The sequence below is a fragment of the Melampsora larici-populina genome (genome assembly GCF_000204055.1).
Source record: "Melampsora larici-populina 98AG31 unplaced genomic scaffold MELLAscaffold_14, whole genome shotgun sequence".
Classification (NCBI taxonomy): Eukaryota; Fungi; Basidiomycota; class Pucciniomycetes; order Pucciniales; family Melampsoraceae; genus Melampsora; species Melampsora laricis-populina.
This window is the reverse complement of record NW_006768778.1, coordinates 1,157,084-1,182,264: the sequence shown is the minus strand read 5'-3', so window position 1 is coordinate 1,182,264 and position 25,181 is coordinate 1,157,084. Positions and strand designations below refer to the sequence as shown.

Here is a 25,181-nt window from a genome sequence, read left to right as displayed (position 1 = left end):
AAAGCAGCCTATGGCTGACAGTGGCTTGGGGATAGGAGATTTGTTGTAAGTTGAGCACTTTGAGATGTGATTTGGAAAAATTTATTGATGTCAATGAGATTTTTCACCCATAATCACACAGCAACTGGGTGGCATAGACCTAAACCTAATGTGGGCATGCCAACCCCAAAATCAAGCCTAAAAGGCCTGCCCCAGGGCAGGCCTTTTGCGCTCCGCCCACCACGTGAAGCTTAGCTTAACACAAGCCCTCTCTGCGCGGCCACGTCACGTGAAGCTCAGCACTTCAGCACACAAAATTTGAAACTACGGTCCTTTATCCTCTCTGCAGACATGGTGAGCAGAACTCATTCAAGATTGACCTCTCATCCATATGCAAGAATTCCCCACTCATCTGCTCAAGGAAACTATATCCGAAATATGGCAACTTCATTTTATCAGTAGCAGACAACTTTGATGCAGAATTGGGTTAATCGTTGATGTCAAGTTTCATGACATCTGATGAAATCAAGATTCAGGACAGGACCGGAAGGGGATCATACTTTTGACCTTCAACCCCATCGGACAACTTCTGCAATAACGGAAAGCCCTGCGTTTGCCAAGCAGTATGCAGGCGCGCCAAGAGGGAGAAAATCGAAAGGACCTCACGCTAAATTGTTCTTATACGTTTTTGCTTAGGGATCTTTGACCTCGACCGATCCAGGATATGTGGCCTCCACATTGAAGGCAGTTAGAAGTATAGACCATTGAGATCATTTAAACCAAAAGGTTTCATTCGCGTTGAACAAGTTCCCTTTTTTGGGAGAGAACAAGGGGATTCTTTGAGTCTTGGACTGGAGTTACAAGGTATCTGGTAGACTCCGAGCTGTCGGTAACTTTAAGGTTTGACTAAGATATGTAGTGTCGAACCCCCTTTTTAGCTATTGGCACATGGGCAGTTTGCTATGCTGAACACCACGTTTGATCATTGTTGATAACTAAAGCTGAGGTTTGCAAATGCGGTTTCTGGGTAGGGGGCGCTTATGGTGCTACAGAAATGCAATAAAACTTCATATTACAAAGTAGTAGCGAGTCCACCGGATAAGATAAATATTTATGTGATCAAATCAACCCGCGTTCCCATCCTCCAGTCGTGAAGTGACGTCAGTAACAAGTATGCCAAGTATCATCGACACCAATGGATGGGTTGTTATTGTTATCGTGCCCATCGAGTCTTGCTCCAACTAATCAGAGGTTGTTTTGGGCTCCGTTGTGTTCTTCGACTGGTGCCCACCGTTTAAAAGCAGAGTGCTTGGGTAGAAGTCAGGACGCTCGATAAATAATAATTCGCGCATAACTCATCACTCTTCTTCAAGCTCAGTAAGCTGATGAACCAAAATTCTCGTTTGAAGAAGATAGTTGAATGAAGTCATTTCTGTCATTCAAGAACAATAAAACGAAATAAATCATGATCTCTAACGAAATTCTACGAGGCGCTTTGTCAAAAGTAAATTGATCTCTTTATATGGTGAATGCATCTTGACCAAGTCAGGTATTGACGAAATTGCTTTTAATCTCAATTGTAAGCTCATCAAACAAAATGGCAGACAGATCCTCAAGACGTACATTCAAGTCCCGCTTGGAATTATCATTATTCTGTTTTTTTCTTATTTTATCGATTTGGGTGTCTCAAAACTCCCCTTCACCTTTCCAGCTTCCGTAAGTGTTTTTCGATCTATAAAACATATGAGGTTCAAAAAGAGTCTGGAAGGGGCCTCATCAGCTTCTTGTTCAAAAGATCCATATTGACCCTCTCTATCCGTTTTAAAACGTGTTGTGTTCTCAAATCAAAACTATCAAAGGTGGTCATGATGTTTATTACATTCCTAGCTATGGTGATACTTCATCAATTTTCTCCTCAGCGACTATCAAAAGGCTTTCACTGGCTCTTCAAACCAAGTGCAGATTGGGTATTGAGTAACATGGGTCTTTTTTTTACTTCTTCATTCATCTTGTTAGTATATTCCCGCTTGCTTAGATGATCCCAGAAGCAACAAACTTTTGATTTTTCATTATCGACTGCAGGATACCCAAACGAGACAGTATGTCTGCATCAGAAATTGGTTTAATCTGTGCTCTCTTTCTTCCCTCGTTCCTTGCCACCTGGATTGGTACAGTTGGTATATGCAAACTCCTTCAAATCTTTCATCCGCACCGTGAAGAGGATTCATCAACTGGGAATCAGTCAGAAAAGTCGAGTTTTGGAGGAAGAGGTTCAAGTTCACAGGATGATGGTTCTCCTGTAGACCCAAGACATGAGATTCAATTTGCCAACATGGCTGAAACTCGCTCCAACTTATCTCGTTCTGATTCTACTCGTTACCCACTCCCGACGCTTTCTAGAGCTGGATCAGATTTGGAATTAGGACAAAATAATACTATGAGTACTGATACACAAATGAAAGAATCGCATGGAGATCTCAATAAAAACAATGATGTAGGTCTCTCGATGGAATTTATTTCACAAGATTTCTCTCCTCATTTGTTGTATGACTTTGAGATGCTAAGTTCAGTTGCTTGAATTACAGCAGAAAGATGGTATCTTAATCACACGAGGAGTGGCAACGTCAAAGCCTGAGACTAAAGAAGACGTACTCGTAAATTGGATGATATCTCTTTTTGATCCGATAGTCTATTTGATCATTTTCATAATCGGAATCCCTGTCTTTTTCTCGCCTGGAGGTTCCAATCGTAGTCTACCTTTGTTTCTCAGTACAGTCGTCTTATCATGGCTTCTTAGCCGAAGAGTCGTTCCAACAACTTGGCAAATGATCCTTCACCCAATCTTGGTCACCAGTGCAATCTCTGTACTCGCGATCTTTATCTTTGGTTCAATCAAGGGTATGCAAATTCAAGAAGGTACGTGATGTCATATTCGAATCCAAGGTTGATCGAAGTCCGAGGCAAAAAGTACTTCCATCCGTTAACTGATGTCCATTCTTGGCATCATCAGTTTTGGGACATTATTCCACCGGAAGCACTTATCTGGTTCTCTTCAGAAAAGACAAAGGTTATACTGGTCAGCCACCTGGATGCGGTGATGTGATGAGTAGCATTCTTAACGCCGGGATTGTGAGTACAGATCTTCGCACCTAAGAAACTGGTATGTAAGAGAGAGCTGATTTGTCTCTTCTTTGATTGTCCCTTACAAGATTTGCTTGGCTTTCCCACTCTTCCGTTACCGTCAAGATCTTTATTGCAATTTTGTTCGAATCGTTATTGTAATCATACCAAATTGTGTGATCTCATTATTTTTGTGGCCATTTTTGGCAAATAAGATGGGAATGAATGGGGATCATTCTATTACATTTGCTGGACGGTTTATGTCTACACCTTTCGGAATCGAATTTATAAAAGCAACAGGAGGTGATCAAAGTTTGGTAGTGGTTTTGATTTGCTTTACTGGGATCATTGTAAGTCTTCATATTCTTTTTTTACTCAAATCGCTTGATTCAATCCTTTCTTTCTCATATTGTGATATCTAAGCTGATCGTCCTTTGTCCATAATATTTTAGGCGGTCATTATTCGGGACCAAGCTTTCCGATTACTTCGAGTTCGGGTTAAAGTGGGATCAGATGACTATTTCACTATAGGAATGACCACAGGAGTCATTGCAGCAGCTATTGGCACCTCAGCATTGATTGGTAACAATTATCATCGAGCAGCTGCTACCTCTACAGTCAGTTTTGTGCTTTATGGTATCATACTTTTATCATTGGTTGCCGTTCCAGATATATCAAAGTTTGTGGATAAGCTTGCTGGATTTTGAGACGTTATAGTTTCGTCAGTTTATGAAAAATTCATCCGCACATGTGGGGTTTTAACTTTGTAATTTACCTGTTTTCAATAGTATAGATAGAAAATCAGATTTGTTTTATACATAATCAAAGAATGCAGTCTTGCATCTTTTTCTAGTCTTTTTCTTTTTTGTTTGATACTTCTTCACATTTGAAGAAAATTGGAAACTCCTTGGGACTTTTGAGCATTAATAATGTTTTCTTCTCAATCAACATTTTGTGGACGCTTAGACTGTAAGAAGGACAATCTATAACATAAAATCCCGAACAGAGACAACGGTCTCCTGCTTCCAATCCCAAGACTTAATACTGCTTCGTTTCTTGCGCTGCGCCGCCTTCCCTTACAACCTATGCGTGCCAAGCACTCCCTGCATATGCCGTACCACCGGCTTACTCGCGGCCAGACGCGTCCTGGCCAGTCCATTACAACAACGCTCCAGCCCGTCTTCAAAATGGGCCATGCACTCGCTCTCCCCACTCCTATCATTATCGCCATCAACTCACCCACGCCCACTGACTCGCCTTCCCCTGCTTCATCCAACCAACTATGGCTAAGCTTCCAACACGACCCCCTCAGCTTTGACCAAATACAACGCTATCCATTTCACGCCTTGCTTGCCCACAATTACTCCTCCTCGCCATCGCCTCGTCAACAGCTGGCTACTTCTCTACCGACTCTGGCCTTCCACTACCCCGTCATCGAGAGTACGTAATAGGTCTACCCTCTCTATGGTCACCTGGTCTCAACCTCTTCACGCAGCCTTATCGTACTGGGCTGACACTTACAACACTCGAATTCCGAAACTACCTGGCAAACACAATTCTACTGCGACTGCTCCTTTATAATCGGCCTCTCTCGGCTCTTCAATTATTTTTTGTTCGTCACCTATCACTCTTCTCAACCTACTTGAACCCGCTTCATCTTCATTCGACAGACCTCTTATCACTTGCCCCAATTTGACCGCACACATTGCTTCATTAGAAACACTAATCCACCGCCTCTTTTTCTACTCATCTGCTTCGGCCCTACAGCCACGAAGGGTACTCAATTTGAATTCGTATTTACTCCGCTTGATACTTTGATTGCACTAGCCTCTTATCGCTTCCCTTACGTCGAGCCACCTCTGACAACCTAAATTATCTCGACAACCACACCGTTCGCAAAAAACACAACACAAGCCAACGTCATCATGTCAAAGAGTATGACCAAGAACCTGTCTAATGCTCCAGTCAAGAAGTCCCATTAATTCATGGTTTCGAGTGTCTTCGAGGTCTCGGAAACGGTGTGTCATTACTGACTCACTTATGTCCTTTCTCTTGTGTCTAACTTTTACCATTCTAGCTCGCTCCCGCAGATAATCGCAACTATACCTACCGGGGTACTACCGTTTCCATCACTTGCAGCGGCTGGGACGGCGATAATGAGCGAGAATATGATGGGGACCTCATCGCATATTGCAGCTCGATGGAAGTTCCACTTGAAAATCATTGCTATGCGGTTAAGGCAAAGATGATACCGGGTACCGAAACCGCTGATTACAAGTTGTATTACGAGGCGGATCATAAGATTTTGGTAGGAAATTCTGACACATTCGCTGGTGAGCTGCACAACAACACTTCAGCGTCTGGCTTCGGAACGGTCTCCTCCCGACGCGAACTGCCAGAGGCAGACAGTGACGATGTTACACTAGCATTTACCATGAGCCATGTTGACTATAACCCCCAAGTAAGCCTTCGATTGTCGCCCTATAACTTGATAACTCATTTTTCACGTCAATGCTCCAAGCTGACGACCTGACTATAGCTACGTGAGAACATCGAGTTTGAAGTCGAGTACCGGATTCGGCCAACAGTCAAAATGAAAGCTTCCCAGGTGCTGATTCAAGACGGGAAAGAGACATTAGTACATGGATTCATCGTCGATTGGGACAACGAAGTAAACCGTTGGATCGTCGAAGTAAGTTAATGCTTGGGCATCGTCGGGTCACTCAAGAGCTAATTTGTTCTCCTATTCAGGTGACGTCTTTAAATGTGGCAAGCGGCCACGCGCCCACTACAAAGAAACGCATAAACAGTGGGACTAAGGTGACGCCGACCGGGAGAGTGCGCCCTGCTAAGTGAGTGAATTTGATCCTGCTCAATTAGAATGTGCTCAGCTGACGAAGTTTACAGACACGTTCCGACTTCTAGTCCCACTACGTCGACTGGACTGGCCAACACTGCGACAACAAAAGGCAAGGGCAAGAAGCGCGCACCTCCTCCCGAAGAAGAGGGCTACTTTGATGACGAGGGGAATGTAGTCATGGAACCGCCTGAACTGCCTGAGGCTTAAGCTTAACTAAGCCCCTCTAGCGCGTTCGCCGCGCCCTCGCAGAGGGGCTTATATCGGACTCGCGTTTCATAGCGGGAGAGCTCCAGAAATTAAGTGCCTTTATGTACTTTTCTGGAGCTCTCCTCAATTCCTCACCGTAGGATTTCTCAAGGTTCAGGTATGTTCTCCTTCATGAGGAGCTACACAACCTCGTACCACTTTCATCAACAACTGAGAGCTGTGACGCTTTCAGGAAACGTTGCGCAAATGGTTTCTTACGTCCTCCTGTAACAGCCTAAGCATGCCAGTACAGGCCTGTACTGGCCTTCACCGAGATTTGGATGTTTGGTCCTTCGCCAAAACTGCCGCCGAAATGGATAAAAGCTAAAACCCTTAAGATATTCATCAAAACCCTTGGATATCGAGGGACACTTATCCCGGTGGCGCGAGGTCCTTTATTGTTTTTACGAAGACGAAACCCTTGTGGTGTTTTGTCAAGAAATTGGTAGTTTCCGACGAAGCTGCCATTTCAGCCTCCTGGTCTGAAATAGCCAGCTACACATTGCAACAAACTGGAAATCCGTTTTGAATACCCTTACTTCCAACAAATCTTGCTGAAAGTGGTACGAGGTTGTGTAGCTTCTCATGAAGCTACACATATCTGAACCTTGAGAAATCCCACAATGAGTATTTGAGGAGAGCTCCAGAAAAGTACATAAAGGTACTTAATTTCTGGAGCTCTCCCGCCATGAAACGCGAGTCCCATTTAAGCCCCTCTCTCGACTACTCGCTCGTCCGAGAGGGGCTTAGTTAAGCTTACCTGAGGCTGGACCTAGCGCTGGAAAACGCGCCCCCGCGGGCCGGGCTGCCAAGAAGCCGAAAGGCGTCTAACACCCTACATGGTTTATTCGTTGCTTGCCATGTCGTACTATTGTTCAGTCCGTTCGCCTGCTAATACGATGTATGACTTCTTCGCAATTGTAATAGTCTCTTTTATCCGTTTCCCTGCAATGACAATACTAGCTGCAGACTTAAACCTTGGTCAGGACTTGACTAGTCCAAGCGGTTGACAAACTAGCAATACCGTCTCTGGGAGCTAACAAGGAGATTGAACTGTTCACTTCGATTCAGTTGTTTCGCACCAACAGACCACAAATAAAGAGGGCTCTCGCTTTTCTATTTAGCACGCTCCACGTTATTCATCCCTCAGATAGACTCCCGCTCAAATCGATCCAACTCTCAGCTAAATTTGTAGTGACACGACAATCACCGGATCAGAAGAGCTCACCTCAACGTCTCGTTCCTTCATCAGCATGAGTAGCGACAGTGAATCCGATCGTTCCCAATCAGAAGATGAAGACGAAGTGACAGGATGTGGACTGGCGTCTGCGACGATTGAAGAGACGAAAGAAGTTAGCATCATCGCTCGATTCCGTAGCCAAATCCCATACAACATTGGCCTTTGCAACGACCCCTGTTCGACTTGCGGAGCGCTACATTGGAAGCTCAAGCGTACTCAAAGGACCATGTCTGCAGCGTCCGTCAGTTACTCAACATGCTGCCAACAGGGAGCTGTGGCACTCCCCAGCGATCATCTTGCAGATGGACTTACTCCTAGCTTCCTACGTTGACTATTCACTGATCAAGATCAAAGTAAGCTTGTTGCCTTGCACAGCGTCTTCGCCCTTGCTGATTGTACTTCCTCAGTGTCCAAGAATTTCAGGAAGAATATCCGAACCTTCAACAATGCAGTATTGTTCACCTCCACTGCTGCCAAGCCAGACAAAACCGTTTTAGGAAATGGGGGCGCATGGACTTACCGGATCAAGGGCTCGTTGACGCACTTAATTGGCTCACTACTGCCAGTCGAAGGTGCAGCGAAGACATTCGGCCAAATGTTCATATTTGGTGATCAGGCAGAGGAGGAGCTGGCCTTGCGAAAGCCGACCGATTCGAGCATGAATATTCAAACTCTTGCAACGATTCAAGCATTTTTGTATCACAACAACCCATTTGCGAAGCTCTACAAGGCAGCAGAAGCCATCTTGGCACCTGGGATAGTGAAAACAATCAAGATCAAGTCACTACAGCGACACGGGCGGAACACTAATCGGTACAACTACCCAACGTGCAGTCAAATTGCTGCAATATTACCCGGCGACGGCGTGGTTGGCGCAAAAGACCGCGACATCATTCTCCACAGGCAATCGGGCGAATTGCAGCGGATTTCAGAATTGAACACAAATTACTTTTCGCTTTGCTACCCGCTATTCTTCATGTATGGGTCCCACGGATGGGACGAGCATTACAGACATTTCACCGAGAAACGTAAGCAGAATCCTATTGAACTGAATTTGATAAGTACTAACATTCTAATGACAGGTATTTCTGGGAAAGTAACTGCGCTTGAGTGGTTTGCTTATACTCTGTTCGAGCGACCGGGCGTGTTCTCAGCAATCTTAAGGGGTGGGAGGTTGTTTCAAGAATATCTGGTTGACATGTATGTATGTATTGAAAATGCAAGGCTTAAATTCATTAGCAAAAATCAACCTAAGTTGAGAGCAGAGCTGTACAACGGCGCAACAGAAGCATTGAATAATCAAGACTTGACGATCGGCCGAAACGTGATTCTACCAGCGACGTTTATTGGCGGCCCACGCCATATGCATCAACTCTACCAGGACGCAATGGCATTGGTGAAGGCATTTGGACGACCGAGCCTCTTCATTACGATGACTGCAAATACACACTGGGATGAGATCACTGATACGCTGTTCGAAGGTCAATTGCCTGAGGATTGTCCAGACTTGATTGCAAGGGTATATCACATGAAGTTAAAGGAACTGCACCGCGATGTCATAAAGCAAGGGAGATTGGGAGTTTGTGTTTCTGACGTTCACACGGTAGAATTCCAGAAGCGTGGCTCTCCGCATACACACAACATTTTGATACTCGATCAAGCTTCAACACCAAAGACGCCGGAAGACATCGACTTGCTTGTGCGTGCGACCATCCCTGACCAAGAATCCGAGCCATTATTACACTCGCTGGTAACGGAGTACATGGTTCACGGACCGTGTGGTGAAGGTAGAAGTTGTTGGAATGGAACCAAGTGCAAATATGGTTTTCCACACCCATTCCAGGAGTCAACTATCATGACCGAGGGTGCGTACCCCAAGTACAGGAGGCCCGACAATGGTGTTTCATTTGAGAAGAACGGTCGAATCTATACAAACAGAGACATTGTTCCCTACAATCCATTTCTGCTACTGAAATTCCGATGCCATATCAATGTAGAAATCGCTGTCAGCATGAAGGCAGTCAAGTATCTATACAAATACATCGCTAAAGGCCACGATCGTCAAGATCTCAGTTTGGAAACAGACAACGAGCCAACAGACTACGTGGATGCGAGGTTTCTTGGAGCGGCTGAAGGTAAGCTCCGCAATCACGCCGTTCGTTGATGGGTACTGACATCTGCTTCAGCTGCGTGGAGGTTGCTAAAGTATTCGTTGTCAGGACGTCACCCAGCTATAACTCGCTTAACACTTCACAACGAGCACAACCAAATGGTTTACTTCAGGAGCCGCGAAGGACTGAGAGCTGCGCTCGATTCAGGACGAGCAACGCGAACGACACTCTCGGAGTATATGAGATTGTGTACGGAAAACTTGCGAATAGACCGAACAATCTTGACTGCCCGTTCTTTGCTCTACACGGAGATGACGAAATATTTCTGGTGGAACAAGTCCGAGAAGGAATGGTCTCGACGAGTCAAGGATTCCGCAACTGTTTCACGATTGTACTTCGCCAAACCAGGGCACGGAGACCGGTATTACCTTCGTCTGCTCTTGACAAACACACGCGGTGCGAAATCATTCCAAGACTTGAGAACGGTCAATGGTGTCCTTTACCCGACATATCGAGGAGCGGCAAACGCACGTGGTCTACTGTTAAGCGACGCGCATTACGACGCCTGTCTCACAGAGGCGGCTGAGTTCAAAACAGGGGGACAGCTGCGCGACATGTTTGCCATCCTTCTCGTGCACAGTCCCCCTGCAGATCCTCAATCACTCTGGGATAAACACGTGGAGAACTTGGTGGATGATTGTCAGTACAGATTAGCCCTAACCAGGCCGACGATGACTCCGACCGATATTCAATTGGAACATCACGGTCTTTCACTTCTCGAGATCACGCTTGTGGACATGGGTTCGTCGCTAGATGAAGTAGGACTCCAAGCTGTCAATTGGGACCTCCTACTCAGCCTAGGTATCACGCCCGACGAAATGGACTTCAACGGGGCAACTGTTGAGCAGAGCGAGGAGTTCTTGAGGTGTTCGGTCCCACAGCTTACTGCCGAGCAACAGGAAGTATATCAAGCGGTAGGCGCAAGGATCAAGTCCAAGACTGGAGGCGTTATGTTCGTGGATGGACCCGGAGGGTGTGGGAAAACGTTCCTTCTGAACACATGTCTCCATTATTGCAACGCGAATAACATTACATTTGTTTCAGTCGCCTCCTCCGGTATTGCTGCGCTTCTGCTGTTGGAAGGGGCAACCGCTCATTCTATGCTGATGATCCCACTGAACGCTAATGAAGAATCGACATGCCAATTCTCGCCTTCGACGAAGAAGGGTTGTCACCTCTTGGAGACTCAATTTATCGTCTGGGACGAGATTTCGATGATGAATAAGCACTCAATTGAATGCGTCGATTGTTCTCTCCAAGACTTACGAGGCGTCGACACGTTATTCGGGGGGATCACAGTCCTATTCTCGGGTGATTTTAGGCAGATATTGCCAGTGGTCCCGCATGGTAGTGTGATGGATTCTGTGAGAGCGTGTTTGAAATACTCATATCTCTGGGACGACACCGAAGAATTCAAGCTGACGATGAACATGCGACTACGGAACACGACAGAAGACGAGCGAGGTGAATGTAATCAAGATGACTTCGCGCAGTGGTTGCTCAGGCTGGGATCAGGGGAGCTTCAGTCGCAGACTCAGGAGAAAGTCAAACTACATCATGTCGAGTGTACCAGTGTCAAACCTAGCAATGCACTGAACGCGGCGAGTATCAAAAATTTTTATGGTGGAGCAAACAACATGATTCGACGGGGCGTTTGGGAGCAGCTAGGTGTATATTATGGGGCGAGAGCAATAATTACGCCGCTGAATCAGACTGTTGGGCGACTCAATAGCTCCATCTTAGCGTCGATCGAGGGTGCAGTCAAGACATATGACTCTATAGACCACATCGATGAAGAAAATGAACAACATGTCACCGCTGATATCCTGAACACGTTCGACTTTGCTGGATTCCCTCACCATACTATCAAGCTCAAGGTGGGTTGTGTAGTTGTGCTCCTGCAAAACTTAAACCTCGCGACTGGGTTGTGCAATGGAACAAGACTTTTGATAACAGCTATCTCTGAACATGCACTTCAGTGTTTAATCGTCAACGGCGCAAAGAGTGGGAGGAGCGTCTCACTACCGATGATGGTACTGCATCACCCCGGGAATGAAGCCGCACCTATCTCCTTTTACCGGTTTCAGTTCCCTGTCTCTTTGGCCTTTGCGTTGACAATCAACAAGTCTCAGGGGCAAACATTAAGTAGCGTCTGTCTGGTTTTGCCAACGCCGGTGTTCGCGCACGGGCAGCTGTATGTTGGATTGTCAAGATGTACATCTGCTTCTGGGACAAGTGTTGTGGTGTCTGAAAGTGAGGAAGAGTATTCTACAACAAATGTTGTATACAAGGGAGTCTTGGAATGTAATTAATCAGAGAGAAGCATTTACTTGTATCATAATTGTAATGACCAATTGTAATATAACGAATCAGATCGCGCGTGTTGTAAGTCTTTGTTGAAATGTTGCGTCTGTGTGACCAATTGGATTCAGGACAAGTGAGCTTAGAGGTTCTGATGTGCTCCAGCAGCTACACTTCGTCGTTGTGATGATCAACTAGGCGCACATGTAAGGCCTGAAGGGTCAAGGTCAGTGTGGTCAAAAAACGAGTGCAGGTGTGCTTACTCGAATGAGCCACGTCGCGGGATCCGGTCCATGTGATACGATAAACCCTAAGACACGGAGAAGGCCGCCTTCGGCAAAGGTCCCAGGAGGACAACTCGTCATCATCCATGCAGTGACCAAGTACCGGATGGTGAAGTGGTAGTGGAATCGGTCCTGGAGGATTGTATCAGTCTACGTTCTGAGGCAATACTTTTGGTTAACTCACATTGGGTTCGTAGTCGCGATGTGCCATGACTAGGTTCCAGTGCGATTCGTCGTCTGAAAGGTCACATGAAAGAACCCTACCGAGAGCGGTGACACTGATATTATTAGTCTCACTGATGTCCATTTTGACATGCGTTGATAATTCAAGGTAATGGTTGGAGTTAACATGCAGAAGCGGCTCAATTGGATAAGGGCGAAGAATGAGATTGCCACGAGCAGCAAAGGACCGGTCTGTGTCCAAGAAGTATTGACCGAAGGGCTCGCAGACAATGATGGACATGGTAGTTGTGGAACCGGGCGAGTCGACTAAATGTGTCCAGAATCGCCTGGCGTGTAAGTGTCGATCGTGTGTAGGCGCTTCAACCTGGACTGATGTCAGTGTGTGTACATCGCATTCGAGGGAAACGCTTACCATGTCACCTAGAGTGAATGTCCCATCAAGGGTAACTCTTAATCTTTCGTAATGGTGCGCCATTGGGAGGAGCGGAGTGGAGTGCTGGCTGACCAGTATCAACTGTGGAATGGCAGTGTCACGCGTTTCAGGCTCACTGCGTGTCGCGGACGATGGTTGGGCCACTTCAAAGGAACGCCTTTTAAGTGCAGGGAGACATGATGGTGGGGGAGGCGCGGATAGGCAATTCCATTATGAGTCTTGAAGCATGATCAGGACGACTTAGAATCGTACGGGACGGCCTGAGCTGAAACACGTATATATCATTTCAAGCGAGTTTGGCGAGCAATAGGAACAACGAGGAGCGCACATGTGGAACAAGAGTATGGAGCGTTAAACCGCGGTGAGTGGCTCGGATGAGACAAATGCGTGAAACATTCGAAGTCAGGCCGAGTTGGACCTAATTGGCCGCAGTCTGTGCATAGGAGCGTCAGATGTGGGAGAATCTAAGCAGGGCCGAAGTGAACTGAGACTCACAATTTGGAGTCTGGATGGGAGGTTATGTCCAGGCAAGGAGTGAGTACAACATGGACGTGTTGTGCTCCTCGTCGTTGGCGTTCGATAGAGATAACCGCGGAGTAGGAATTACAATCAGTGCCGGACTGGTCCGTGGGATGGGAAGTGACGTCAAGTCTGGATTGTTGTAACGAAGTTGAATTCATTGAAGCCTTGATTCAGAGACACAAGGCGTTGGTAACGAGCCGAGCTTCAATGAATGGACTGAGCAGGTTGACTCATGGTGGAAGCGGATGATGACACACTCTTCTTGGTAAGGTTAGTTCTTCTAATGAAGGGAGCGAACACTAGGTACATGAAGCCTTATAGACATGAAAGATGGGCCGTCTGATTCGGGACACGTGACCCAGGATAATCCGTGAATTTGGTTTCTGGTAGACTATGATTCGTCCGGTTCGGTTGCAGCTCGAATCATTGAACGAGGCACAACAGTAAACTGTAGTGAAATGGAAGTGTTGGAAGTTTGACTCGCCCGATTGGTATAACAATGTGGCCTGGCCGGTCGAGACTGCAGTACGGATAACAATTGATGATGAGTCTAACCTATGTTGATGGCAAATTGTAGTCTTTCTAGAGGTGGTAGTCGTGAATCACGAGTTCAAACGTGATCTGTTACAAGCAATTGACTGGTCTGGTCTGTAGGATTGTAAGTGGCTTGGAGTTGTGAAGAATAGCCGGGGTCACGCACGCCTCGAGGTCCAAAGCGTGTTTTTAACTACACCACATACTCGTGTGGCGCGCGCTGTCGGAGTGAGGTGACGTTTGAGTGTTTAGCTACAAATGGCCGTGGTCCGCGATTGTCTGATTCGCTGAATCGTAGCCTGAGCATTTCTCTCAAAGTTTCGAAGCAAATACGATTAAAGCAACTTCGATTGAGTCAACAGCCTTTCACGTCGACAATGCAACTAAATCCTGAGACAAGGTTCCCATTGCGATTCTCCAGTATATTTCGTCTTGGACATCGAGTGAGTGCGAGTCATGTATTGTGATTGCCGATGCTGACCTTCTACTTCAGTTGATTGACGAACAGGGTGGAAGCGGCAGGTTCCGTTACCACAATAGCCACGTATTCTTTCGCCGCACGCGCTTCGATCATTCCGGTTTGCTGGTGGCGAGTCGAAGACAAGGAAGTTCACTTCGGAATGAAGAGACTTACAAGCTCGAGGGCCCGGTGATGCCAGGCCTAGGGGGTAGGACGACGCTGTTTGAGGAGGCGACAGGCAGAATTCGACTTGAAGATGTAAACATCCAACCAGCGTCCTTAGTCAACGGGGTAACAACTAACGGAATTGGCAAGATAGTTGAGTGGTTTGGGAGACCAGGGCCAAGTGGCGGACCAAGGGAAGAGGTTTGTGTGGTTATGCATTGGAATTGAAATCCTGCGGTAAGTGCTTGATCTTGATATGGGGTTCGGGTGATTAATATTGTGCGAAGCAAACAGGAGGCGAGAATGGTGGAGTTCAATGTCACATACATCTTTGATGTCAATCTCGGATCAAGCCTGCCCATGGATCTTCTCGATGTCAACAACGTCGTAGGCTTGCGTGGAAACGTCGTCGGGTACGACGTAGCACGGGGGCAATGGGAGATAATGGTTAGTAATGGCTGTGATGTTGTGCCGGGAGAAAGGCTTGTGCTAACCAGAATCACGGTAGGTGTAAGCGGTGCGATTGGTCAGGCCGAGACGAGGTGTGCGGAGGAGCCGGAGGCAGCGGGGTTTGGCACCGAGGCGTTGTCGCTCAAGGGCCTGCAGGCGTCGCCAAAGGCACTAGAGTTGCGAAATCTGGAGCTCGAGAGGATGCAGTGGCGGGGACAAGCGTAAGGCGCGGTGTTTGTTGCCTGCCGTTGTATATTTGTTCATATTTTTCTTGGTCCCAGACTGTATTACTCACGTGTATAAAATTGAATCATATGTGTATGTAAGCGAGTTTGGTCTGGTGAAGTGTATCATCGTGACGAAGTTGGCCGTGTCACGTCATGTCTAAGGGGCGGCGCAGCCGCCCAAGACCTCGTGTATATAATTTCAACGAGATCAGAACCCTTGAATCACAAGGCGATTGACCAGTAAACACTAAACACCAGAAAAGATGATCAAAAAATAACACTCATGATCTGATTGAATTCTGTTAAAGGCAAAATTTAAGTGAGATAATGAGAGATTTCATTCTGGAATTATTGTACAAGTGATCCAATGGGGATATCATTTTTCTCCAACAAGATGATATTTTATAGATCCAAAACGGGTTTCTTTTCTTGGACTGAGCCATAACTGATGTATAGCAAGTGGTGAAAATGAACTCTCAGGCTCTGTGAATACAACATGGAAAAACAGGTCAAGAAAAGACCAACAACATTGCTATGTATTTATCTTTGCATATGTTTTCCATTGAGTCTGCAGATGAGTCTGTAGATCCTTTGCAAAGATCATCAGATATACCTTACTATTTGGCTGTTCTCTGATGATCAAGTAATACTTCCTTTGAGCCCTGCCCCAAGTAAAGTGGTTATGTATTTGGCTTTAAGATCCTAGGACTCGGAGGAAACTTACATTAGACCTTGAACAATGAAGATGACACCGCGGGAATTAAATAGTTCAAACCCGGATTGAACCGAATTTTGGTGTCCGGGTTCGAAATTTCCTCGAATCGTGAAATTCGTTCACAACTTGTTTGCAATAGGTTTGCCGGTTTCCCTTGAGTGGTACTATGTTGGCCCCGCGTGTGTATGTACAGCTTCATCATACAACAACAACCCTGATTCCAACCATTCAATCATCTTTCCTTTGTCATGCATCCTCAGTCTTGAATCTTATTCTTGATCCTCTGTACAATTGGTGAATCCTTGGTGACTGATGCTGAAGGGCGTTGTTGTTGTATGATGTAGCTGTACATATACAGGCCAAGCAGAGTACCGCTTGAGGGAATTCGGCAAACGTATTGCAAACGAGTCGTGAACGAATTTCACAATTCGAGGAAATTTCGAACCCGGACACCAAAACTCAGTTCAATCCGGGTTTGAACTATTTAATTCCCGCGGTGTGATATAATGGGAAAAAAAATCAATTACAGTAGATAAAGTCTACTATGTGCTACACCTGACTTCAGCTGGCCCTGGGCCCATTTGTTGGCAGTTTTTTAAAAACAATTAGGATGGGTGGGAACCAGAAGAAACCTTGGCAATGCATCTCTCAGAGTCTCTGTTATACCACTTGCACCAAATCCTTTGAATACTTTTATTAAGGCTTTATTAAACAACCACAAAACCCAGGCCACCCACACCTCACAATGGCCTTTGATAACCAGAAGAAAGCTCAGCAAACACATTGAGCAGCAGAAGCTGAACAATCATGAGTTGGAAATAATAAGTTTATTGAGTTGGCAACTCTTACCTCATGATTGAATTGTTGGTGCTCTCTTTTGATTGTTACCGTTCTGTTTGAACTGTTGCTGTTCCTTTTGATCATTCCTGCTCCTTTTCTCAACTATCTTTTCTTGCACTTTTTTAATGGCCACTGCTCTTTTTCAAGAAGTGAGTGAGCATCAGAGGTTGAGACATTTAAATTCAAAAAAACGCTTTGATGAAGGTGACACAAGAATTGAGAAAGAAAAAGACAATTCAAGAAGACAGAGACTTTAACACAACAAGCACAAGTTCTATGATGCCAAATATGGGAATTGAACATGGCTCTCCAAATTTTGGCCAACCCCACAGTTGTTTGAGCTAACCACCACTATTTGCAGTTAAGTGCTGACACTGTCCATGCGGGGTTGCGGCAATGCCCCACAAGTGCAAAGGGGGGGGCTTGCAAAAGCAAGGGGTCAATGTGGGGTCAGAAATTCAACTATTTCTTCTTCAAGGGATACCGTGAGCCTGTCTTGTTATGTGAATTGTCCAAAGTGTCATCTTCAATAGATTCTTCATTGTCTTGGTGCAAACCTTGATCTTCCACTTCATGTTTGACGCTTGAAACACAAGCTCAAGGCTAGTAGAATCAAATATGTTGTCTGAGCAATCCAAGCTGTTGTATAACCCAAGCGGATCACCAGCTCCTAGGCAGTGCAGGAATGAAAGTGGTGATTGTGCCAATCAGGTGGGTCTGAGCTATATTGGGGGTTGAACTTTGAATTGCAGAATGTTGCTGGGGAGTTACTGTGAGCTACTAGCATCTTTTAGGCTAATAAACCACTAAATAAAAGGGTGGGATAATAAACCAAGTTTATTAAGTGTGTGAGAACCTTGTTTTAGCTCACTATGAAGTAGTGTGATCAAATCAGCACTGACTTCAGTTAGTTGACCGTTAAACAAAGGTTTTTGGATACAAATCTAGGGATCAAGGCAAGACTTGGAGTCTTCTAGCCGGATAATAAAAGACTACTGGTACTCAGTGTTGTGCCCAAGATAACTACACTCTACTCTAGGATTGTTAAGCAAGGGAAATATCACCTAATGATATCTTGAAGTTCTTTAGACTCTGAACACAGAGGGACTTCTGTGAATTTAAAGTTTCTCAAGTTATTGAATCCCTTTAATAACTTGAGCAATACTTCTAGGATTACCTCCTGACAAAAATAAAGCAGTCTTTGAAAGAACTTCAACAAACAACAAAGGAAATGATCAATTGGAGAAATGCATGATCTCTAATAAATGAGGACAAGGACTCTGATGTATCTGATTGATAAGGTTTGTTGATAATTTGTTTGAATGTAATGAAGATGATTAATTTTCCTGGCAGGTGCAAGAGCTCTTTATATACTCATAACCCAGAAAATCCCTTACGCACAACTTGTGGTTTGATTACATACTCATTTGTTGTATGTAATCATATTTGAATTATGTAATTATTACATTTATTACACACATGTGTAACTTAGGGCTGTGACCTGGACCCGGCCATGCCTGGCCAACTGTGCCCAACCATATTCACAAAGCTGACAGTTTGTGCCCTGTCACTCTGAGGTTTAGCCACAAAAGCCCTGTGGGCACGCTGGCGGCCCTGCCCGCCCGGGTGCCCGTTGTTTTTCTTTAACAATACAGGACATTATAGATCTTCTTGATGTGCAAGTAGGCTCATATAGGCTCCAAATAAGTAAATCATTGGATTGTACCACATTTTTGTACCCATAAAGCACTGAAAGTGTGCCCTGGTTGGCCCTGTGTGACTTTGAAGGCTCTTGGGTCTAGCCAAGTGGCCAGCCCTGAAATTTCAGGGTTGGGTCACAGCCCTAGTGTAACTCCTGTGTTACTCATGTGATGAGGCTTGTGAAAGCTTATTATACTTAGGGTAATCTCTCATATAGATCCACATGTCTGTACATATGTAATTACACATGTAAATATATGTAATTTCATATGTAATTGACTCTTGAAACTGAGCCATGATTTGTAAGTATTATTTTTATTCTTTTATTATTATCTTTAAGCCCATTGGTGCTAGATATAGGGATTGGGTCTGATAGTTACTATATCCTCAGCTTCTTTAAAAATCAATTGATCTGACTCTCCTGGTTGCTCTTGTGCAGAATGACGTGCCACAATATCAGCATGTGGTAAGGAGTGAACATGATGCTAGCATTCTTGAAAACCTCTACAACCTGGGCAGGGAGTGCACCAATACTTCTTCAGTTTGGGGAGCCTTGAATCATGAACAATGTCTCTGTAACACAATTCTGAGTCAGTTTTGAAGATGAGGTAGGACATAAGTTTGTGACTTACATGGATGAGGTTGGTTGTTTGACACCATTGTTGGGTGAAAGTGAGTAATGAAGGGAGTGGTACCACCATGTTTCTATGGTTGGTGATGTTTTAGATGGAGGTGGGTTTTTGTAATTTTTATTTTTGGTGTGTGTGGCACATGAATCACATGTGTGCAAAGCACTGTCTTCCCTGCCAGATGTGATCATTATACCCTTTACAGCGGAGAGTAGCCGTATCAGTCTTGCTGGGAGACAACGGGAGACAACGGCTGTACAGCTTTGTGTACACCGTGTCTTGATCAATCTGCCTGAAGCAGTACCCCTGCGTTTGTCTGACTTGCAATCGACTCCCATCCAAGCTCACTACCGTTTTCTTCTGTCTTTTGCCATCATGCTTTTCAAAAACATTGTCAACCGCTTGAAATCTATCCCAGCAATATGGTGAAATCTTCAATTTGAAGATTTTGTCAAGTTATATGAATGGTCCATTGCAACATTTGGAGCAAAAGAAATGGAATGAAAGGTCAAAAGTAAATTAATTTGATTCAAAAGAAATATACAAGAACCAACTCGATTTGAGTATTTTGATTATTTCAAACCCGATTTTAGTTTTTTGAATAGATCAATCGATTAAAAAAGCCAAAAGTATCAAATGATCTCGTCATAATTTCCACATTTTTATGGTGGGAACTTGCTGGAAGAGTTCAACTTGACTTGAAGAGTTCAACATTATCATAACTCCTCCATTGATTATCCATAAAAAGTAGCTATCAGACTTTGCATCCCTGGGATGCATCTTACATTCTTGAGATGCATGTCTGTATAAGCTCTTTTGGTGCTTGTGTCTGCGGGTAGTGGTGTCTCTCAGAGCGCGTTCACTTAAGGGCACGTTTGGTTGCGATTGCAACGGGTTACCTCAATTTGGGGTCCGTGACTTCGCCCCGGGGCAATTGAGATTGTGTCGAAAAATCTCAAATTTCGAAACAATCTCAATCTGGACTCCTTTTGCCAAGATCACGTTTGGTAGAAAACCCAAACCGAGTTCAAATTTACCTCAACTCACCTTCACGTCCATCACATCTACCCTTTCCAAGATGTCCAATACGGACTCTGACTCTGATTCAAGTCTCAATCTAAGATCCCCGTGGCCTTCATCCGACGAAGATGACGATGAGCTTGTCCTCAACCTTTTGCTTGAGCACGCTCGTGATCTGGCTTATCGACGAGGGCTTCCAAAACAACCATATCACACCTCTGCTCTTCAGGGTTTTCTCTACGAAAGAGAACTGATCGAAGGTCATCCAGGACGCTTTGGACAGGTCTGCCGGATGGACAAAGCCACCTTCAAGTCAATCATGAAGATTCTACAGCCACATCTTGACGATACAATTCATATATCAGCCAACAAGCAAGTTATGATATTTTTATATATAGTTGGAAATGCATCTACCAACGCCACTGCAGCTGAATGATGGCCGCATTCTGGTGAAACCATCTCGAGATATTACAACAAAGTCCTTGATGTTCTTGAGGGCTTGAAAGACAATATAATCACTCAACCAGGGCCTGAATACCCTATTCCTGACCGCATCTCCAAAAACAACCGATACTCACCTTTCTTCGATGGGTGCATTGGTGCTCTTGACGGGACTCATATCCCGGTGAGAGCGGCGGTCGCCGATCAGCCTCCGTATCGAAATCGAAAGGGGTTGCTCACCCAGAATGTTCTGGCAGCATGCTCCTTTGATCTCACCTTTTCATTCATACTCGCGGGGTTTGAAGGAAGTACATCCGATCCTGATGTACTATACGCTGCAAGGCATGAGGGTGACTTTGTCATTCCTGAAGGTATGTTTTATTTTCATTTCATAGTTTCATTTTCATAGTTTTCTTCTGACTTTGGGCCTTTTTTCTTCCAGGACGCTTCTATCTAGGTGATGCAGCGTATGCAAACGGTAATGGCATCTTAGCGCCATACCGTGGTTTCCGTTATCACATCCAAGAGTGGGCTCGTGGCCGGACTGCACCACAAAACTATCAGGAGCTGTTCAATTACCGCCACTCTCAACTCCGAATGATCATCAAACGAATCTTTGGTGTATTCAAAATTAGATTTGTAATACTTGTTTTAATGCGACGTTTTCCAATTCATCGACAAGGATCTCTAGTTCTTGCCCTCGCAGTCCTTCACAACCTCATCATGCGAGGTGGTGAAGACCAGTTTTTCGATGAGTTTGATCAAGAACAACAAGATCGAGATCGTGTTTGGGTTCAACAAGCCCAAGAGGACTTTGTACCTCCCAGAAGACGCGACCGAGCTGCTGCAAACGCTCAGCAAGACGACATTGCAGAGAGAATGTGGGCTCATTATCGAGCCCACCGAAATCATCATTGAATTCTAAATGTTTTTTATCAACCTTACCTCATTATCTTATCTCTGATTGTGTGTAGTGGAAACTAGGCGGTCTCGCTGGGCTCCGGACTATCAATCCTCAAATCTGTTTTTTATGGATCATAATTCATGATTAACTACATATTATTATCTATAATTGGTCATAAACACCAAAGTTGTATTCACAATTGCAATTGATCAGAACGAGATGGACCAAAATAAAAATATACATATGTATTTCACAACTGAAATAGAAACACGTTGTATGCTTGTTGGCTAGCTAGGGATAAACATATCATGACTACATCTCATTTGCCTGTTTTTTCTTCTTTTCCGAAACTTCTTCTTTTAACCATTCCCAGCGGTCTTGATCACTCAAACCTTCAAATACACCAGCCTCAGCCTCCTGCTTGAGGACATTGATTGCTATGTGGCAATCTTTGAAAATGGGGAAATGAACAGCACTCTTGAGATTGAACAGTTTCATAGCAGTCTGTTGATGCGGAAATTTCTCAGCTTTGATGCGAGCAGCTTCCTCAATGGATCGATCACGATCGGTTGAGGCGGTTACCCGGAGTCCATCGCGTTTGAGGGCATCCTTTGCCTTCTCGACCGAGTCTTTTGAAGCTTCAGCGATGGCATTTGCTAGCGTGCCTGGCTTGACCTGGCGCGCGGGTGTTTTCTTTTTGATTTTACTTTTGGAGGCGGGTTGTTTCTTTCTAGAAGTTGAAGCTTCTTCTGAGTCCGAATCAGAGAGTTCGACTCGGATAGTTTTCTCCTTTCCTTTCTTTGACTTGCTCGTACGAGTTGCTTGGGAGTTATTTACAATTCAATGAGCATGGAAGACTTAAATATGATATAAAATGATTGACTTACCTGAATCAACAGTGAGCTCTGGAATGGAATCTTCACCATCATTAGAACCATCATCTAGAGCTCGTTCAGCTGCTGTTAATCCTTGAGCATCTCTGGGTTCACTGTCTGCTTTTTTTTTATTCTTTTTTTGTTCTTTGTCTGATTCATCTTTGTCTGATTTATCTTCATCTGATTTATCTTCATCGTCATTTGATTCGTCCTCCTCCTCCTTCCCTTTCTTCGCTTTGACTCGCACGCTACTGCTTGTGCCAGTACGCAATGCCCCAGCAGGTTTTGACATATGTAGTATCTTGTCCATTTGGTCATAAAAGATGAAGGTTTGATTTCGAAATCCACTGGCATCCTTGTCTTTCTAGTGTACACAAGTAATGAATGGTGAGCAAGTCATATCAACATAAATCTTATACAAAATTGACTTACATCACCGGTCTCATCCCACCATTGCTTTGGCATATCAATCCGGCATTCACCATCAACCCAGCCAATTCCCGAGTTCATCTTCAATCTGCAAGCCTTACTGTACGTACTTTTTCTCTGAATAGACAGACAAGGAGACTAAGTATCATAGAATCGAGCAAGAAAATCGAATGTACTTACTCCAGTGTACATGTTCTTGATTTGCCTTTTGGTCATAGGTTCCTCTGGATATGCCGTATTGTATCTTTTGGTGACGTTTGCAAAGGCAATCGGCTTCCAGGTGGTGCCATTCATATTTCCATTTTCCTTCTCGACTATGAATTCATTCAACGTGAACCGAACCTTGTAATCAGTCCACTTGGCCTTTTCCGTTTTTGATTCAGTTGGATCTTCTTCATTCTCATTGTTCTCATCTTTCTTATCTTTCTTATCTTTTTTTTCTTTCTGAGCTCGAGGCATGGTTAGTGCTTTTTGAAATGAGATGAAGAGATGAAGTTGTAAAAAAGAGGTCTTGATTGACTTGAAATGGTAAAGAGAAAAGGGATCGAGGATGATCTTTGATACTTTGATCAATTTGATTCAAAGTGAGCTCGACGTCGAAGAGTTCCAAAAAGGTTTGGAACTCGTAGTGATGACGTCAAGGGAGATCGAGGAGAATCTTTGCCAAGTCCCAAATAGAGATTATGGCCTGGATAATCTCCCTTTTTGAGATTATCCAAAAGGTACCCAAAAGCTACTTTTGGAACGGGGATTGAGATTATTTTTTAGGCCCAAAATTGCTACCAAACGACTTTGGCTCAACTGTGATTCTTTTGAAATTCGACTGCGATTATTGAAAAAAATCGCCAAAAAAAATCGCAACCAAACGTGCCCTAAGCAATTTCTGACCAGAAATCTCTTTTTGTGAAGTCCAAAAATCACATTCTACAGAATGCGTTCGATTTCTTAATTTCACACATTCTATAAATCGTAGAATGCCTTAAAAAATCGATTTTTGTCCCGATTTTGAGAATTAGCTTTTAGCTGATTCTCATCATAGAAATCACTTTCTATCTTTTCAATGAAAATGGACAAGTCCACGTCCACCGTACAAAACTTTACAAAACCATACTTTTCTGTATAACACCATAACTTGTACAATCTACAAAACCCTTTACCTCAATCTACAACACGCTTGTCCTTTGCCTTTCACTCCTCCATCACCACCTTTCTACTTGATCAAAAACTCTTCGACATCAAGATGTCCAGCGATAATGAGGAATCAGCCACCAGCAGTGACAAGGAATCAATCATCAAGCCATCAACATCAAAGAAACCCGTAGTCAAATCAAAAAAAATCAAGAAAAATCAAAATCAAAATCAGAGAAAAAATCAAATGAAAAGAAGAAGGAAGATAAGAAGAAAGAAGGAGCTGAAGATAGTACTGGTGGTGTGTGGACTCTCCGAGAGTCCCTTTTCTTCATTGAAGAATATGCACAGCAAATTGCAATTGGTAAAGCAAACGATGGTGGAATCAAGTCGGACGCCTGGAAGATAGTGTGTGAGAACTACAACACAAAATTTAAAACGAATCACAAATTAACACGCTTTGAAAATCACATGCAGAAGGTTTGTTTTCCTTCTTCTCCCTTCTTCCTTTTGTTCTTCTTTTTTCTTACTTCTTCCTCATACAATCTTGATTCTCTCGATTCAACTTTGTTCTGTACAATCTCCAACTCAGCTCAAGACTACATGCAAGGCTTTCGATAAGATCAAAGACTCTTCAGGTGCTCCGGGAACTGATGACACGACTGGAACAGTTAAAGCTATGAAGGACTGGTGGGATGAATGGATCAAGAAGGTAAATCATTTCTTTAATTATTTTTTATTGTTTCTTACTTTCAACTTATTCTGCTTACTGTTAAACTTAAGTCTGGAGATAGTGATGCAATTCCTATCAAGAACTCTGGGTTTCCACAATATCAAGCGGTATCTCAAATTATGCCTGAAAAAAATCTTTGAGCCAACGGAGATGAAGGTTTTGGGACACAGAGCAAGAAACGAAAAGGCGCACCTACCCCTCCACCCGCTAATAATTATGGCAAAGAAGGTATTGGTTTGATTAACTTCATTACCATCAGCTCAGCTCAGCTCAATCCAATGATCTGATCTACATTTTCCTTAGATCACGAGTCAAGTGAGAAGTCTTCTCCAGGCTATCAACAATCCGAATCAAATACTGAATCCGAGGGTGATCGACTTCCACCTCCTTTAAAAAGGCAGAAGGGCAAGGTACGTAATTGGTTTGTATCCATAGTTTATTGATCATTGTACTGACTTGTACTTTATATTTCCTTTTGATACATGTATAGGGCACTCAAGCAAAGCTCGCTAAGAAGCCTGTTGACGATGCACGAGGACAAGGACAAAACCCCCAGAGTTGAAGTTTGTGCGCAGTAAAACAAAGCCCAGT

At 44.3% G+C, this 25,181-nt stretch overlaps 7 protein-coding genes across 7 annotated transcripts; 4 read left to right on the top strand and 3 right to left on the bottom strand.

Annotated features, from left to right (window-relative positions):
• Nucleotides 1-1,958: 1,958 nt before the first annotated feature.
• On the top strand, nt 1,959-3,806 carry MELLADRAFT_52361 (uncharacterized protein; the record flags this gene model as incomplete). The annotated part of the gene is made up of 7 exons (XM_007409008.1): nt 1,959-1,990; nt 2,062-2,192; nt 2,442-2,473; nt 2,568-2,895; nt 2,990-3,108; nt 3,189-3,449; nt 3,552-3,806. The coding sequence occupies 7 exons, from the start codon at nt 1,959-1,961 to the stop codon at nt 3,804-3,806; spliced, it is 1,158 nt and encodes a 385-aa protein (XP_007409070.1).
• A 378-nt stretch (nt 3,807-4,184) lies between these two features.
• Nucleotides 4,185-6,024, top strand: MELLADRAFT_85520 (uncharacterized protein; the record flags this gene model as incomplete). Its single annotated transcript, XM_007409009.1, has 7 exons — nt 4,185-4,539; nt 4,953-5,034; nt 5,096-5,117; nt 5,177-5,560; nt 5,639-5,791; nt 5,851-5,951; nt 6,000-6,024. The coding sequence occupies 7 exons, from the start codon at nt 4,185-4,187 to the stop codon at nt 6,022-6,024; spliced, it is 1,122 nt and encodes a 373-aa protein (XP_007409071.1).
• A 1,647-nt stretch (nt 6,025-7,671) lies between these two features.
• MELLADRAFT_35436 (uncharacterized protein) lies at nt 7,672-8,424 on the top strand (the record flags this gene model as incomplete). Its single annotated transcript, XM_007409010.1, has 2 exons — nt 7,672-7,771; nt 7,853-8,424. Coding segments are annotated over 2 exons (672 nt in total), but the record flags the coding sequence as incomplete, so codon positions are not given.
• Nucleotides 8,425-12,085: 3,661 nt separating this feature from the next.
• On the bottom strand, nt 12,086-12,859 carry MELLADRAFT_105674 (uncharacterized protein; the record flags this gene model as incomplete). The annotated part of the gene is made up of 3 exons (XM_007408920.1): nt 12,086-12,130; nt 12,181-12,333; nt 12,386-12,859. The coding sequence occupies 3 exons, from the start codon at nt 12,857-12,859 to the stop codon at nt 12,086-12,088; spliced, it is 672 nt and encodes a 223-aa protein (XP_007408982.1).
• A 779-nt stretch (nt 12,860-13,638) lies between these two features.
• On the bottom strand, nt 13,639-14,180 carry MELLADRAFT_85517 (uncharacterized protein; the record flags this gene model as incomplete). The annotated part of the gene is made up of 2 exons (XM_007408919.1): nt 13,639-13,917; nt 14,073-14,180. The coding sequence occupies 2 exons, from the start codon at nt 14,178-14,180 to the stop codon at nt 13,639-13,641; spliced, it is 387 nt and encodes a 128-aa protein (XP_007408981.1).
• A 70-nt stretch (nt 14,181-14,250) lies between these two features.
• MELLADRAFT_105673 (uncharacterized protein) lies at nt 14,251-15,274 on the top strand (the record flags this gene model as incomplete). The annotated part of the gene is made up of 5 exons (XM_007409011.1): nt 14,251-14,316; nt 14,367-14,651; nt 14,674-14,735; nt 14,852-14,945; nt 14,981-15,274. The coding sequence occupies 5 exons, from the start codon at nt 14,251-14,253 to the stop codon at nt 15,272-15,274; spliced, it is 801 nt and encodes a 266-aa protein (XP_007409073.1).
• Nucleotides 15,275-21,737: 6,463 nt separating this feature from the next.
• Nucleotides 21,738-23,188, bottom strand: MELLADRAFT_85516 (uncharacterized protein; the record flags this gene model as incomplete). Its single annotated transcript, XM_007408918.1, has 4 exons — nt 21,738-22,246; nt 22,313-22,664; nt 22,733-22,846; nt 22,910-23,188. 4 exons carry the CDS (start codon nt 23,186-23,188, stop codon nt 21,738-21,740), a joined length of 1,254 nt encoding a protein of 417 aa, XP_007408980.1.
• Between the last annotated feature and the right edge of the window lie 1,993 nt (nt 23,189-25,181).